Source organism: Scyliorhinus torazame, chromosome 20, assembly GCF_047496885.1.
Source record: "Scyliorhinus torazame isolate Kashiwa2021f chromosome 20, sScyTor2.1, whole genome shotgun sequence".
In the NCBI taxonomy this organism is placed as follows: Eukaryota; Metazoa; Chordata; class Chondrichthyes; order Carcharhiniformes; family Scyliorhinidae; genus Scyliorhinus; species Scyliorhinus torazame.
The window spans coordinates 9,021,604-9,038,821 of NC_092726.1; the positions used below are offsets into that span (position 1 = coordinate 9,021,604).

At 50.0% G+C, this 17,218-nt stretch overlaps 1 protein-coding gene across 1 annotated transcript in view; it reads right to left on the minus strand.

Annotated features, from left to right (window-relative positions):
* The window catches only part of LOC140396854 (glutamine--fructose-6-phosphate aminotransferase [isomerizing] 1), a 59,828-nt gene extending 44,018 nt beyond the window's left edge, over positions 1-15,810 (minus strand). The window contains exons 1-3 of the mRNA XM_072485632.1: positions 15,712-15,810; positions 4,057-4,164; positions 2,885-2,992 (exon numbers count right to left, since the gene is read on the minus strand). Of these exons, the coding sequence (XP_072341733.1) occupies positions 2,885-2,992; positions 4,057-4,164; positions 15,712-15,718 (223 nt within the window). The 5' untranslated portion in view covers positions 15,719-15,810. The remainder of the gene's footprint in view (positions 1-2,884; positions 2,993-4,056; positions 4,165-15,711) is intronic.
* Between the last annotated feature and the right edge of the window lie 1,408 nt (positions 15,811-17,218).

The window sequence follows — 17,218 nt, forward strand, 5'->3', positions numbered from 1 at the left end:
CTGCGTGGGTTTTCTCCGGGTGCTCCGGTTTCCTCCCACACGTCCCAAAAGACGTGCTTGTTAGGTGAATTGGACATTCTGAATTCTCCCTCTGTGTACCCGAACAGGCGCCGGAATGTGGCGACTAGGGGCTTTTCACAGTAACTTCAATGCTGTGTTCATGTAAGCCGGCTTGGGACAATAATAAAGGTTATTATCTGCATAATAAAAAGCACTGATGTGCCTTGAATATAATTAATAGCAGTGGGCAGGAAGAACAATGGGACAGCATTGGGGATTGGAGTGGGGAACATGGGTTAGAGATGGTTTGCCAGTTTCCCCAGTCCACACATGTATCTGGTTTTCCCAGTGCTGCTCTCATACACTTCCGAGCAGCGAATTTTCAATCCACATTCACAAAATCGACGTGCAAGTTATTCAGCTGATCCATCCTAAATACAGGAAAACATGCAACCCAATGAGTTCATTTAAGTATCGTTTGGAAAGGTCCAATACTGTGGCTTTCACTGAACAACCTAGGTGGCCATTTCAAATGTTCACTGCTCTGTATTTGAGCAAATTCTTTGAGGTTTGCCTGTGTACGCGAAGGAAAAACTATTGGAAAATGGGACACGAGTCGAAGGTCACAATGGCCTCCTTCTGTGTTGCATTATTCTGACAGTAAAAATGCTCCTTTTAACCGTTGTCGTGACCCGCCCTGTTAACTCCGTTTTTCTCTTCGGGGTCACTGCCAGATCTGCTGACTATTCCCAGCATTTCTGTTATTACTCCCTTCATCCACTTGCACCTCAACTCCCAACCCCCGGGCATATCCCGAAGTGGTCTTTCTGACTCACGTTGGCGCGCCCACTCCAGGGTGCGCCAACACTTAGTCTCAGAATTGTAACATGTCCTCTTGATCTTGTCGGGATTCACAACTGGGAAAGAGAGAGGGGAAAACTCCATTCTTGTATTTAAAGCGGAGTTCTCAGCGCAGAATAAGATTTACGCAAGATGTGGATTTTACGTACGTCGTATGCCTGGTCGTGTGAATCCTTTCATCAGATTCCTGCCTCGATCATTTCAAGATATCCCTGCATCTCAACTTATTTCTATTTCTTGCTTCGTCATGCCCGCAATCAGCTGGTGCACCTTCTATCCTGGCTTTCAGGTCAAATGCTTCGGGAAATAATCTACTCAAGTTCCTCACTTAATAATGAGAATATTTATTTTGGCAATTAAGCTTTTTAATATCCGAATCTCATCCCAATTTGATCCCTCCCTGTCGGAGGTGTAGCCGGCAGCAGTTCTTCGATACCTTGTGCGTGTACCATTCTACTGTGCATCAGCATTGCAATTAAACTCATCACAGATTTAAACCCCGGGACAGATCCTGCCCTTATCTGGTATCCACACATTGACGGTTTCTGCCGAGACTCACTCGTTAATCGGGAAAGGCAGCCGAGGGCCGTTTCTTGCACCCCCCCCCCAGAAACTACAATTAACACCAAGGTGACTCAACAGATACTGGGGAGTGAATTGTGATTCCTCTTCATTGGGCAGCACGGTAGCACAAGTGGATAGCACTGTGGCTTCACAGCGCCAGTGTCCCGGGTTCGATTCCCTGCTGGGTCACTGTCTGTGCGGAGTCTGCACGTTCTCCCCGTGTGCGTGGGTTTTCTCCAAGTGATTTGGTTTCCTCCCACAGTCCAAAGACGTGCAGGTTAGGTGGATTGGCCATGATAAATTGCCCTTAGTGGCCAAAAAGATTAGGAGAGGTTATTGGGTCACAGGGATAGGGTGGAAGTGAGGGCTTAAGTGGGTCAGTGCAGACTTGGTGGGCCGAATGGCCTCCTTCTGCACTGTATGTTCTATGTTCTTCACTCCGTATGAAGGTAAAAAAATCCAGAGACTTGTATTCACAGACAGCTTTTCGCAAGCACTGGGCATTTCAAAGCACGCGACAGACAATGAAGTACTTTTGAAGTCTATTGCTGTTGTCACGTGTGGTTCAGTAACATCACGAGTCAGGTGCCGGAGGAGGCCATTACCCCTCGAGCCTGCTCCACCGTTCAGTCAGGTCGTGGCTGACCTGATTATGGCCTCAACTCCACAATCCGCCTCCCACCTGTACCCTTAAATATTCTATCAGTCTACGTCAGGCTTAAATATGGTCAATGATCCTGTCTCCACCACTGTCTGGGGAAAAGAGAGTCCCAAAGACTCGCGTCCCTCCGCGAGAAAACATTTGCGTCGTCGCCGTCTTAAATGGGAGATCCCTTTATTTTTAAACTAGTTCTCGTCTCTCCCACAGGCGAAGCACCCTTTCAGCATCCACCCTGCCCAGTTCCCTCAGGATCATATCCCATTCTTCTTTCTCAATGCAAGAAAGTCATGCAGAATTATGGCAACTCCTACACCAAACTGTAAATGTATCAGCTCAAACACCTTTGACTCCTTCCGCCAATATGCACTTACGAGAGCGTGCCAAACAGCAGGAACGTTTAACCTCTTGCCTTCGTCTTGGGAGGCATTTTCTAACTTCCACGAGCAGGCAGGCTCCGTCCCCTGACTTCAGCCAATGCTGCTGTGCGCTACCTGTTAAGAATGGGCCACCAGGTTAGCCCGGGGATGTCTCGACGACTGTCCACATCAAAAGGGGTGGGCAGAAAGACCCACTTCAGAAGAAATAGGAAGACAATCAGATCGGATGGCATTGAGGATAAGTAACTGACAACCTAAATCGACCACGTCTCCCGTCGGGTTCGGCCAACAAACTGTTTGGGCTGGTCCTGCGGTCGAGTGGGTGATCACCGTTCCTCGTTGCTCACTACACTGGCCAGATAGTTTTGTGCAGATCAAGCTGCCACTGAGCGAGCTGCCCGTCACGCACCCAAACACCTACTTTCAATTTCGTCTTCCAGCGCTTTGACCTTGCCGCTCTTCTTGATCAGATGGATCTGGCGGGCATTGTTTTCCCAGTTCTTGTCATTTCCACCATCGATCCCAACACCTGGAAGGGGAAGGGTAAAAAGGGAATACGTTGGAGAAATCGATAGAAAAGAAACTCGAAAGCAGCCGAGTCTGAAGAAAGGACAAGAAGCAAATGGTAATTTAAGATTTGAAGAACTCAAGAAGTCTTCCCCCCCCCACAACCACCACCAGCATCCTCTCCTCTCTCTCCTTTGCCTGCAGTCTTTTTGTTTGGGATTTTGTAACTGTGGGGTAATTTCCAGGCTGGTATGAAGTTGTATTTCTGTCCTCTCTCTCGCTCCACTGTTTCTGAAGTTCCCCTCAAAGCATGGTAGCACCAGTGGCTAGCACTGTGGCTTTACAGCGCCAGTGTCCCGGGTTCGATTCCCTGCTGGGTCACTGTCTGTGCGGAGTCTGCACATTCTCCCCGTGTCTGCGTGCGTTTCCTCCGGTTTCCTCCCACAGTCCAAAGACGTGCAGGTTAGGTGGATTGGCCACCTAAATTGCCCTTACTGACTAAAAAGGTGAGGAGGGGTTATTGGGTTACGGGGATAGGGTGGAAGTGAGGGCTTAAGTGGGTCGGTGCAGACTTGATGGGCCGAATGGCCTCCTTCTGCACTGTGTGTTCTATAGTTCAAAGATGCTCCATGTCAGCCAAGATCACCGGGGTGTTGGGGACAGCGGAATGGCCAAGTTCATTTTTGAAGACAAAAACAATCTAACATTTTTGAATGTTTTCTTCTATGAAACGGGAGGGAAGAGACGAGCAAAAATAAAAATTAAAAGCATTACAAGTAGAAAGCATTCACTCTGGACTGCCTCCCTCTCCCCCCATCAAGCGACCTTCAAGTGTTCGGATGTTGAAATTTGTACATAAATATTTATTGCCCAGGAGTTTTCTGATCGATCAGGTTGCAGATGCGAGTTTCAATGATACCTTGTTTTCCAACTGCTGGGGGCTGATTACATGATCCCACAGAAATGTCACTCTGACGCAGTCAGCCCGGGCTCCCAGGATTGCCAGAGGGCAGGTGCACGTGACCAACTTTACAACTCCCTTCCCTCCCTCCCTCCCAGCAAGGAAACCAAAATCAGTGCACTTGCCAGCGGAGTCGTATCCTCTGTACTCGAGACGCTGAAGTCCCTTAATGAGAGTTTCCAGGATCTCCCGCCTGGTCCGAGGGACATGGTAGTTCAGGTACGCAAAGATTCCTGCAAACAGAAAACACATCTCAATCTCCTGTTCTCAAGTGCCGATAGAGCAGGAAGAGAGGGGGACCGGTGTTGAAAGCGGCCAAGTACAAAGATTAACATTCCTTCCCTGTGCAAGTGAGTTTCTATGAATGAAAAATAACAGAACATGAAACATCAGGGAGGCATTCAAGATATTGACACATTATGATTTTTACACAGTTTAGCCAGACTTGTCCCAATTTCCAGTAACATGAGGGTGGACTGAAACTTCCAAGGGTTGAGAAAAAATAAAACTGCTCCTCAGAAATGAACTTCAAAAGTGCCTTCCGCAGTCAGGCTGACATTCTCAACATTCCACACTGCCACACTATTACTCACGGCGGGCAAGAGGGGCCTCTTTCGCTTAGCTTGAAAGCCAAACCAACAAACCGAAGGAAGTCTCGTCGGTCAGGTATCGCTCTCTTCATTCCTCACACCTCATCATTTCTCGCATATCGACAATGTCAGTGCCGAAACTGCACAAATGAAATTATTTTTTGCAACGTACACATCTCTGTCCAAGAGTGCATTTCTACCCAATTGCAGAATCGGCATAAGGGCAGCCTCCCCTCAAACCACCGTTGTGTTTGTGGTCTCAATTCTTGAATTGAAAGTCAGGCCTGATGTAACTTACTCCGTAAAGCGGTGGGACACTCTCTGGCTTGTTTCAGAGAAAAGCCTGAGTCTCCCCGCCTGACTTGCACTCCCAGGCGCAACGTTGGAGCAAAGCATTTCCACACCCATGCAAAATATTTTGTTTCAGAGTGGGACTGTCGGCACGGATCACTGAACGTAAGAGAAGGTATTCAGCCCAAGCTATTCAACACTGAACATCGACCCACAACATTCACTCTGAGCTTTGTCGGGTACGGAACATATGGCACAGCGGAACTGAAGACATGTTTGTGTGGCCTTTGAAGAATTAAAGCGCTCTTCCCAGATATTAAAGAGACAAAATATTTCCTACACACACAGGTAATTGGTGCCTGAAGTCCTGTCCAGTTTTTATTTGTTCCTCATCCTAATGGCCCCTTGATCTGACCGGCTTGTCGGGCCATTTCAGAGGGCAGCTCATATTCAACCACATTGCTGTGTGTCTGCAGTCACATGTCGGCCAGACCAGGTAAGGACGGCAGATTTCCTTCCCAAAAGGACACGAGTGCACCTTCTGTTACAATAATTGGTGATAGCTTCGCAGACACTATTACTGAGACGAGCTTTGAACTCCACATTATATTAATTGAAATTGAACTCCATCAGCTGCCATGGTGGGATGTGAACCAATGCCCCCAGAGGATTAGCCTGGGCTTCTCGATAACCAGTCCACTGACACTGCTCCTAAGCCATCATCTCCCTTTCTTTCCTTTAACTCCAGGCTCACAGTGAACAATGACAGTTGTGGTGATTGCCCCAAATGTCACTGCCCTACGAATGGTAAATACACTAGACGGGTCCTTCCCACATCCTCCTGCAAGGGGTTGCTGAATACGACACCTCCAGCAATCGGAACAATATTCCATCAGCCCTCTATATATGAAGAAGTAAATGGTTAGATTCAATCATGCCCTCATCTTTTACGGCTTCTTAATTACAGCGTTAGCAGACAGTCTGGATACCTCAACCACGATTCTTTCATGATATTACTGCAGCAAATATATACCATAACCCAGGCTAGAAAAAGCATGACTGCAACGGATAAAATATAACAAGTTCTAGATTCTCACAGCCCTCCCTTTAGTCCTTTCCTCCTCTGCCACCTTTTTCCGTCTCTTCAAATGTTTAAAACGTGTTCCACCTCGAACATCTTCCCAGTCCTGACGAAAGGTCGTCGACCCAAAACACAAACTCTTTCTCCCTCCATCGATTCTGTCTGTCTTGTTCAGCTCAGTGGGCTAGACAGCCGGTTTGTGATGCAGCACAAGGCCAGCAGCGCGGGTTCAATTCCCGTACCAGCTTACCCGAACAGGCGCCGGAATGTGGCGACAAGGGGCTTCATACAGTAACTTCATACTTGTGACAACAAAAGGTTATTATTATTATCCCCACCAGTTTCTTTTTAAATCATATGCTTCTGTGCCAAGTAACCTTTCAGTGTGACATATTCTCTTGCATAGAAGAACAGAAGCTCCGATCATTGCTAATAGTGGGTGAAACCATTATGTGGAGGTCCCCGTGATGGCTGTTGCTCTCTGCAGCGCACACGTCTCCAGTTTCACTCTTGTGCGACTTGTCTGCTGAAGCTCTGGGTTCATCCCTTCTGCTGTCACCGCCCCTGGTACATTCCAGAATCCTGTTCTCCATCGAAGTGTGTGTAACAAGCTGCGTATTTTTTTAAATTTCAAACAGGAGCAGAATCAGGTCATTTGAGCCTGCTGTGCCCATGAAAGAAGATCTGACTGTGGCCTCAACACTACTTTCCTGTCTGCTGCCCACAAACCCCCAAATCCCTTGTGGCTCGAGGATCTCCCGAAATCAGCCTTGACCCTGTTCGACGGCCCGCGGCAAAATCACCTGACCTCACCTTCAGTTCAGGGAACTGACTTGGGCAGTCTTTTGTCACTGAGTTTTGTCACTGAGTCAAGCAGCCCATCTTGAGAAATTTGCACCCTGCACACAAGATTCCAATATAAAAGATTAATAATTACAAGCAGCATTGCACAACTGGAATTTCATTGCATTCCATCGACTCCAGCACTCTTTTATTGCTGAACAATAGGTGTGCCGGCAGCCAATGGCAAGTCTGGCAAAGATACGGCAACACAACAGCCAGGTCAGAAGCACATTCCTCATGCAACATATCAAACCCAACTTTAAACAAACCAAACAAGGAGGTGGTTGTCAGGTTTGGAGGCCGTTTGACAAACATCCAGGGGATACATCCTGCTCTTAGCTGTGCAATGTAGATCAAGATCTTGGTTTTGTACTCATTTTAATTATTAAATACCCCTGCACAGGATTCCGCCTAATCCTTGGGCTTCGTGCCTGGAGTTTATTTCAAGTAGAAGCGAACTGGACGTTTCCACTGGTCTGCTTTACAGATCGGTACATTGTGCCTCAGTTGTGGTTCCAGCTCTGGGACTGCCCGCATGCGACAGTCAATGAGTTCAGGAGACCCCGGGGAAGAAAGACACAAATATTACTGCCATGTGTCGACAGCCACCACTCCCAGAGGCCGGTGTACAGGAGTACAGCCGGTGCTCGAGAGACACCGGATGGCTGAGGCCGGGCTTTTGTGTTGGGTGGGGTTACTGGGTTATGGGGATCGGGTGGAGGTGTTGACCTTGGGTAGGGTGCTCTTTCCAAGAGCCGGTGAAGACTCGATGGGCCGAATGGCCTCCTTCTGCAAATTCTATGTTAATCTATGTTAAAAACCTCACATCATACAAACTGAGACAAAAAACAGTTGTACAATTCGCACATTATGAAGCCCAATGCTTTTGCTGGAAATTCTCTTCGGAGATTCCAAATTCTGGGTTCTGTTTCCAACACGTCCAGTAAAGCAATTACACTTTTTTGCATCTTCCAATGTCGAAAGGAGGGGTTTATATTTAATCTTGATAAAATATTTTTTCAAGTGTTCAGGGAATTTTTATTTTTATAAAATCGGCAGAAAATACTTAGCTGGACTATCGACAACGCAAGACAGAAATTATATTCAGGTCTAAATTTTTCAGCAATGGATATGAAGGATTGGTTGAATCTGGAAAGGATCTCAGGAATGGGATGGTGACCGACTCATCACGATTGCCACTTTCTACTCAAGGTGAAACTGGATTTTACTTCATTTAACTGAAGTTCTCAGTTGTATCATTAGATTCACACACCAATTATTTGGATTTATGTAGCATCTTCAACCTAACTTCCAAGGTACTCCACAGGAAGTACTTCACAGGAGTACTATCTGTTATTCCAATCCCAGCGGTCTCTCTTTGCATGTGTTCAGTGTACTTAATAAAAAATGCCCCTTCTCAACAACATAATTGACATACCACTGACACTAGCAAACAGAAGTGGACATCCAGTCACACGAGGAGACATTAGACAAAAAATATGGGACGATTTTAGGGAGCCTTAAGAAAAAAAGAGGTGAAGCAGGTAGAGAACTGGGAAGTCCACAGTTCAGGACCGAGGCAAGGCTGCTGATGTTGGAGTGATTAAAGTCAGAGATGCGCAAGGGGGCAAAGTTGGAGGAGCAAAGGGGTCTCAGAAGGCTTTGGAGCTGGAGGAGGTTACAGATAGGGAGCGGCAAAGCTATGCGGAGAATTGAATGCAAGGATAGGAATTTACAAACTGAGGTGCTTGTGCACAAGAGGTCACCGTGGGTGAGTGAGTGCAAGGATGGACGGAAGGAGAGGACGTGGTCAGAGTTATGAGCCGGGCAACAAGGTTTTGGATAAGTACAAGGTGGAAGATGATAGGTTGGTCTCCAGGGTGTCGGAGTCGAGGGGCAGCAAGGGAGGATTTCAGCAGAAGGGGAGCTTGGGCAGAGCTGATAAATGTGACAGAGGTGGAAGTCGCAGTTTTCTGAAGTCCTTAAAGTGTGGTCAGAACTCAACTTGGCATCTGGTATCACGTCAAGACTGATAACAGTCTGATTTGGATTCAGACTGTTGCCAGAGACGGGCATCAAGTCAATGGCCAGGACTCAAGAGTTTGAGGCAAGGGCTGACGACAACAATAGATTCCCTGCTTGTCCCAATTCCCCAGATACTGATTTGGTGCTCGTGTCAAGCAGAATGCCACTCTGCTTCTGCACGGTCGATCAGAAACAAGCCATGTCCCTCGAATGCAGTTTACACATTGCCGCGGTGCAAATTTTCCTGGCAATGAATTTGTTGATATTGTTTTTCCAAAATATAATTTGGTGCAATGCAATTCTCTCAATCCAGCAACATACCGAGAGCGGCGACAGAAATGTTCCTGTCGACGCACAGTGTTGATCAGTTGCATTCACAGTCCCTTGACCTTGCAACAAGGACCAAGCGCTCCACAAACCCTCGGTCTTTCCTGCAGAACAGAGTGTCTGGACTGTGAAATCAGTGCCGAACCTAATGCTCCCGAAGGTTGACCCCTGCCTCCACATTTTGAATTTGCTCAGCCAGAGACTGATTTGATCGGGTCTCACAGTCACTGTGTAACTTCACGAGTGAAGGTAAAACTATTCTACCTGTTACACCGGAAAGGAACAGATCAGTCAGCTCAACCTGTCTGGTGCCAATGTTTCTGTTCGACACAAGCCTCCTCCTACCCTTCCTCATTGAACCCTCCATTCCGTGCTCCCTCCTGTGTTTAGTGACACCCCCTAAAACGTATCAGGGCAATGAGTTTAATGCTCCCTGTGGTGACGAGTTTCACATTCTCACCACTCTGGGCAAAGGACACCCTTCTCAGCACCTCACTGGATTTCTGTGTACTCCTCTTCTCCTAATAGCAGCAGCTTTACTCTTTCACACAAGTGGAAACGCGACCCTGTCTTTGCCCGATCAAAACCTATCATCTGAAAACCCTCAAATCGCTGACAGCCTCTTTAACTTCTCTGGACAAGGAAACGAGAAAGAGTGACGGGGAAACCTCTATTGTGAAGACAGGTCAAATGAATATTTTCCCCATCTGAAGATGCTCCCCCCCCCCCCGCCCCGCTACACTCCAGTTGAAAGGGCCCTCAACCGTGCCTGACCCATTTCCCGCACTTGCGCTCTCACCCCTTCCCCCACCCTCCCAGAACCACCAGCGGGTTTCTCCTCGTCCGCGCTTTGCACCCCACCAGCCGCCATATTCAAAGGGCCACCCTCCACCAGATTCAGCACCATTCTGTCACCAAACGCGTCCGCCCCTCCCCAATTGGCATGCCGAAGGGCTGTTCACTCCCCAACATCCTGTTCCGCTTCTCCATCTCCCCTGGCACCTCACCGCCCCCCCCCCCCCCACCCGCCCCCCCACCCCTCCCCCCCGTAACAACACTTTCCTGGGCAACAAACAGCAGGAGGTGGAGGACCAGCCCTTTAACCTCACTGCAGCGATTCAGTCGTACTTCTTTCAATTCGGTCGACTGTATTCGCTGCTCACAAAGCGGTCACCTCGACGCTGGGCAAACGCAGAGTGCATGACCACTTTGCGGAACACCTCCGCTCCAACCTTCCAGTCACTTGCCATTTCTGTTCAACAGCTTGGCTCTCAAGCTCGTACTCCTCGGCCTTTGACAACGTTGTGGTGAAGCCCAGCCCAAGCTGGGGGTGCAGAACCTCACCTTCTGGTTAGACACTTCCTAGATTCCTCCACTCAACATCCGAGTTCAACAATTTCACAACGGAACTCTGCCCCCCGCCCCCCCCGAATTATTTCTGTTGCCACCTGCCAGTCTCCATCTCGTTTTTGATATCAGACAGTCGCTGACCTCGATTCCGTTCCTGAAACTTACTCCGGCCCTGGCACCTGATCAAAGCAAAATCCTGCAGGTGCTGGAAAGCTGAAATAAAAAGGGAAAATGCTGGATCGGCTCAGCAGGTCGGGCAGCTTGGAGAGAGAAGCAGAGTTGGGATCCAAGTCTCTCTGACTCGTTTACAGAACTGAACAAGAGTCATTCATACCGACCCAAAACATTAACTCTTGTCTCTCACTCCACACACGCTGCCAGACATTGAGTTTGTCCAGCACTTTCTGTTTTTGCTGAAAACACGAATGCTCCTTTTTTACAAGAACCAGAACGTTCTGTTCCACCAAGAGATAGTGGAAATGAAACAAAGTCAGCGCAGACTGAAGAGAAAAGGACTCGGCAATCAAAAGAGAAATGATAATTAGAAGTCTGATAATCAGAGGAGCATTATTAATGAGTTGAAAGGGATCGGTTTTCCACGCACACTCAAACAACAGGTTTACGATGACCTGTCAGAATTCTGAACAGCACAATAATGAAAGGTGTACTTGTGAGAGCAATTCAGCTGCCTCACCCAAACTCTCGAGGGCGACATTAGGGCAGACTGAAAATGTACAGCAGTGCTGGGGCTGATTCAGATCATGAATTAGCACTCTCATGCTTTCACGTCTGGGACCACGGTTTGAATGCGGGCCACATGAACAAGCTGAAAGTTTCCTCTGTCTGCTGGCTGGCACAACTGGGCAGTCTTGACCCATTTCCTGGTGGAATTGGGCCAAAAACTCTCTTTCACCTGACACTGAAACTGTGATTTGATCCGCAGAGTCCGACTGGCGTTTGGAAGAGCTGAGGTACTGTTCTGGGGAAAGAACTGGGAGTTTTGCTCAGAACTCAATGGGAGCATTGTTTGAGGGTGACACCCATCAGCACATAGCATCATGCAAACCTGGGAGGACAGCTGGATGGGGGACGGGACGGGACATCGAAATGGATGAGCTTGGGTCAGGATTTCTGCGTCCCACTCATCGCTTTTTGGGGGGGTGGGGGGGTGGGAGAAGTTTGATTTTCCATTTTCTTTCAGTCTAAAGCATCCTCCCACACTCAGGAAATATCTTTCTGATGAGGATAGACTGAGGATTGATCTGTTGGTTAATCACCAGGGAGCTGGATGCACTGCCAAACCTGAGTTCGCACCCTGCACAAATTTCCATTGTGCCGTGACTCCACCATGGCAGCATTCCACCAATCATGGCTGAGACAAGAGTGAGGCAAATGGGATCGGCATTCTCATTTCTGATCTCCTCGACGAGGAAGCAAGGTTTTACCCATGCCAAGCTCTGAAGCGTTTGTTTCCAGCTTGCCAGATGGGCAGCCACTTACTTCAATTCTTGCACCCAAAACGGCACTTCTGTCGAGCTGCCGAAAACGGCCGGATCATCAGTCTGAGATGGGGGAAAACAGTGGTCGGTTGTGTCCACTGATCGATGAATGAGTGAAGTTCCTTCCGGCGGTCAAGGTTTCAGGACACAGGAGGACCGTTGGTCCATTGTGTGTCTGATGAAGAGAAATCAAGGCCCAACCCCACTCTTCAGCTCGTGGTCTGGGTGCCTTGTAGGTGACAGCACTCGCCTTCAAATTACTGGGCTAACAGCTGGAATGGCCGGGTTGTCTGATAAGGAAAGGTTGGAGAGGCCAGGCTTAGATCCGCTGGAGTTTACAAGAGTAAGAGGAAACTTTATTGAAACATATGAGATCGTTCGGGGGCTTGACAGGTTGGATGTGAAGCAGATGTTTTCCCACGGGAGAGAATCTAGAACAAGGGATCACTGTACAATAAGGGGTTGCCCATTGAGGAGGAGAATTTAGTTTCTCGGAGGGTAGCGAGTCTATTGAACTTCCTTCCCCAGAGAGCAGTAGTGGAGGCAGGGTAAATGTATATTTTCATGGCAGAGTGGCGAGTTTCTTGCCAAGCAAAGGGATGAAAGGCTGCTGTGGGGAGGGGCGAGGCAGGAATGTGAAGTTGAGGTTTACAATCCGATCTTATTGAATGGCATAGCAGGCTCAAGGGACAGAATGGTCTCCTCCGGCTCCAAATTCCTAGGAGTTTCTGTTTCGGCCGCCCTTTCAGACTGAGAGTTCCGGGATCCCAGCGCCCTCTGGGCAAAATATTTCCCACTTAAGAACTTCTCCTCCCTCTTACCCTGAGTCGACCCCTCAACAAAGAATAGGACCTTCCTGCCCACTCTGTTGGGACCCATCCTCATTTATACATTCGGATTTGGTCTCCCCACTCCTTACTCTGTCGCAAAGAGAAGAAATCCTCGTCGGTGTAATCTTTCCTCGAAAGAAAACTCTTCAGGTCGGGTAACATCCTCATACTCCATCGTACTTTACCATCCCCAGCGCAATCACATTGTTCCTTTAGTGCAGTGACCAGAAATGCACGCAGCGCTCCAGCCATGGTTAAACTAGTGTTTTACACAGATCTAGCATAACCTCCCACACAGAATTAGAACTTAGAACATACAGTGCAGGAGGCCATTCAGCCCATCAAGTCTGCACCCACCCACTTAAGCCCTCACTTTCACCCTACCCCTGTAACCCAATAACCCCTCCTAACCTTTTTGGCCACGAAGGGCAATCATGGCCAATCTACCTAACCTGCACGTCTTTGGACTGTGGGAGGAAACCGGAGCACCCGGAGGAAACCCACGCAGATACGGGGAGAACGTGAAGACTCCGCACAGCCAATGACCCAGTGGGGAATTGAACCTGGGTCCCTGGCACTGTGAAGCCACAGTGCTAGCCACTTGTGCTACCGTGCTGCCCTAATTGGCTATTGAGGGCGAGGAATGGGGATCGGATATTTATTTCGAAAGGGAGGGAGAATATTAAAGTTGAGAGAAAGGACAGCGGGATGAGATGAGTAAACACAGCTCCATTTGAAAAGCCAGAGCCAATCTTTTTGAGCCCTGTAATCGCCAGTGTTGCCTCCTCACCTCAGGACAGTATTGTTGCAGGGAAAATGTTTACTGTGAGCGGAATAGTTTTTAAAAAAAAAAGAGAACACACGTGTTGAAACGCCAATGGCTTTTGCAAAATTGTCAAAACATTGAAGAGAGTTGTGAACGCAATGTTTCAAGGATGGGCATGGCATACCCCATCAGATTGAGTCCCATATTCAGTGTGGTGAATGGGTGTTCTTCAAAGTCAAACGACAATCCTGGCTCATGGTACAAGCCACATGAGGTGGAACCTGTCTAGGTGGAGTCGGCACATTGCAGCATACAGGTATGCACTTTGCTTCACATCCTGACGATATAGCCAACGTCACAACAGAGGAGGTAGCCCAGCGGCTTGTGTCCTGAAGGCTTGGGACGAGAAAACTGAATTCATGGGTTCAAACCCACTGCGGCAACTGGAGAATTTTTAATTGACTTAAATAAAGCACGGAATAAAAAGCTGACCCCAGTAACGTTGACCACGAAACTACGGGTTCGCTGTAAAAACCTATTTCGTCCCTTCGATGGACGGCAATCCGCTGCTCTGGCCTCCATATAAGACAGCTAATCACCATCCTAGCAATAGCAATTTGGGAGGAGCAATAAATGCTGCCTTCAACAGCCATGCCCACATTTTGTCAATGACTTGATAAATAAAGGTTCACAGTCAGGTTGGCTAAATGTCTCAGCAAGAATCACAGACAACCCCATCTTTACAGTGAACACCACAAATACTGTCATGGTTGGCATCCCAGTCACTGCCAGGGCAAGTCCCACGAGAAAACTGTTGCATCACGGCTAGTATCAGAGTACCACAATGAGCATCAGAACGTGCACCACTAATATTGTCACATCTGGATCACAATTTATTTCTTTAATTTTAGAGTACCCAATTCGTTTTTTCCCAATTAAGGGGCAATTTAGCATGGCCAATCCACCTAAGCTGCACATCTTTTGGGTTGTGGGGACGAAACCCACACAAACATGGAGAGAATGTCCAAACTCCACACGGACAGTGACCCAGAGCCGGGATCGAAACTGGGACCTCGGTGCCTTGAGGCAGCAGTGCTAACCCACTGCGCCACCGTGCTGCCCCTCATCTAGACCACAACGGCATCAGACTGTCAAGTCAGCTCAATCACAGTATCTGTGCAGGCATCGCACCCACCGGTGCCGGCGTCACCAACCCATCACAAGCAGACCCACGACCATCAATGTCATGGCGGGTGCCACAGCCCAGCTGGGTTGGACCTAGTGTGGGGTGTCGCGGTGAAATAAATGTGGCAAAACGACGACGGGCCCGCTGGGGCCCGAATTGTGGTACCGCCCGCAGCGGGCGCCACGGCGGCCTCCGTGGCGAACCCGGATGGGCCGACGTCACGGCGGCAACAGACCCCTCCAGGCTGGTGTCGCAAACGGGGCGGGGGGGGGGGGGGGGGCTCACATGCCAACCGCAATGAACCCCGAGGTGGCGGCACGGCCAGCCCCACTCGCCCTGAACCTGGTGCCATGGTGAACTATGACGTGCCAACATGGCACCAGGCCTGGCATCACTACAGGGCGGGGGCATCTCAACAAGCCCCGTGGGCACCGCGACGAGCCCCGTGGGCACCGCGACGATCCCCGTGGGCACCGCGACGGCCCCATGGCGATCTCAATGAGCCCCGTGGGCACCGCGACAGGCCCCGTGGGCACCGCGACGGCCCCATGGCGATCTCAATGAGCCCCGTGGGCACCGCGACGAGCCCCGTGGGCACCGCGACGAGCCCCGTGGGCACCGCAACGAGCCCCATGGGCACCACAACAAGCTGTGGGCACAGTGATGAGCCCCGTGGGCACCGCGACGATCCCCATGGGCACCACAACAGGCCCCATGAGCACGGTGACGATCCCCGTGGGCACCGCGACGATCCCCGTGGGCACCGCGACGATCCCCATGGCGATCTCAACGAGCACCATGGGCACCTCAACGGATCACCCAAGAGTGGGGGGTTGGCAGCCCTGCCAAGGGTGACCTACCTGACCGTGCCCCCCTCCCTCGCCATTATCAGAGTGGGGGCTGTGGGCCGGCTACTCCCCCCCCATTGGGGAGACTTCCCCGCGGCCTGAGGCCCAGCTTCATCCCTCCCTCCGGCCGGCCCGGGCACTCACCGCACATCCTAGCCGCTTCTCCCTCCCACACACACGCGCCTTTCCCTCAGCTCCTCCGCCGACTGCGAAGACGGCGGCCTGACCGCCCCGCCCATCGGCCTCCTCCTCCTCCGGGGCGGGCCCCGCCGCTCCCATTGGCCCACCGCTCCCATTGGCCCGCCCCGCAGCGCCCCGCCCGCCCATTGGCCGCCGCCGCTGCCCGTCAAGCCGACGTCGAGAGCGGGGGTGGGCGGGGCAGGCCCCTCCCCCCCTTTGATTGACAGCTCCGGGTCTGCCGCCTCTCCCCGGATGATTGACAGCTCCGCTGGAGACGTGGCAGCAGATCCTGCAAGCTGTGTGCTCAGCTTGCAAAGATGCATCTTGCTGACCGCCCCCCTCCCCATCCGCCAAAGGACGAGTTGCAGCCCGGTCAGACCTCTGCTCAATTACAAAATAAATCACTTGTGCACTGGGGAATTCACTTGCTCACTGAGCAAGAATGCAGCCCTACCTCTCTCCAACCTCCTGGAGGACTGGAAGAAACAGGCTGCAATGTTTGTAGTGGAAAAGAGAGAGAATTGAATCTGCACTTGAGGCAAGAGCGAGGCTGATCTGGGTCGTTCTCTCCAACAGGAACAATAATAATCTTTATCAGTGTCACAAGTACAACGTAGAACATGCAGTGCAGGAGGCCATTCGGCCCATCGAATGTGCAGACTCCGCACAGACAGTGACCCAGCGGGGAATCGACCTGGCGCTGTGAAGCCACAGTGCTAGCCACTTGTGCTACCGCGCTGCCCAAGGTAGCACAAGTGGGTTTGCATTAACACCGCAATGAAGTTACTGTGAAAATCCCCCGTTCGCCACATTCCAGCGTCCGTTCACAGGGACGATCCGACACCTTGAGCCCTCCCCCTGGTCATTCTACCATTTACAAAATTCATTCGGGTCGACAGAGAATGCCTTGTTCCTCCTCGACCCCCTTTATAAAAAATGTAATTTTTATTAAAAGTTTTCATAAAATATCAATAACAAAATGAGAAAGAAAAAGGAACCCAACAGGGTTAAGTACAAAACACAATCTAAAAAAGGAACCCCCCCCACACCCCTTCCCCCGTACATAAATAATAAATTAACATTAACACCCCGACTTAACACAACAGGTGTATACACCCCCTCAGACCCTCCAGTGTAAATAACATAAACAAAAATAAAGTAAACCCCACCCCCCGAGCTGCTGCTGCCATTGACCAATGTCTATCGTTCTGCCAGAAAGTCTTAAGAACGGTTGCCACCGCCTGAAGAACCCTTGTACCGACCCTCTCAAGGCGAATTTCACCCTCTCCAATTTAATGAACCCTGCCATATCGCTGATCCAGGATTCCACGCTTGGGGGCCTCGCATCTTTCCACTGAAGGAGAATCCTTCGCCGGGCTACCAGGGACGCAAAGGCCAGAATTCCAGCCTCTTTCGCCTCCTGCACTCCCGGCTCCTCTGCCACCCCAAATATTGCGAGCCCCCAGCCCGG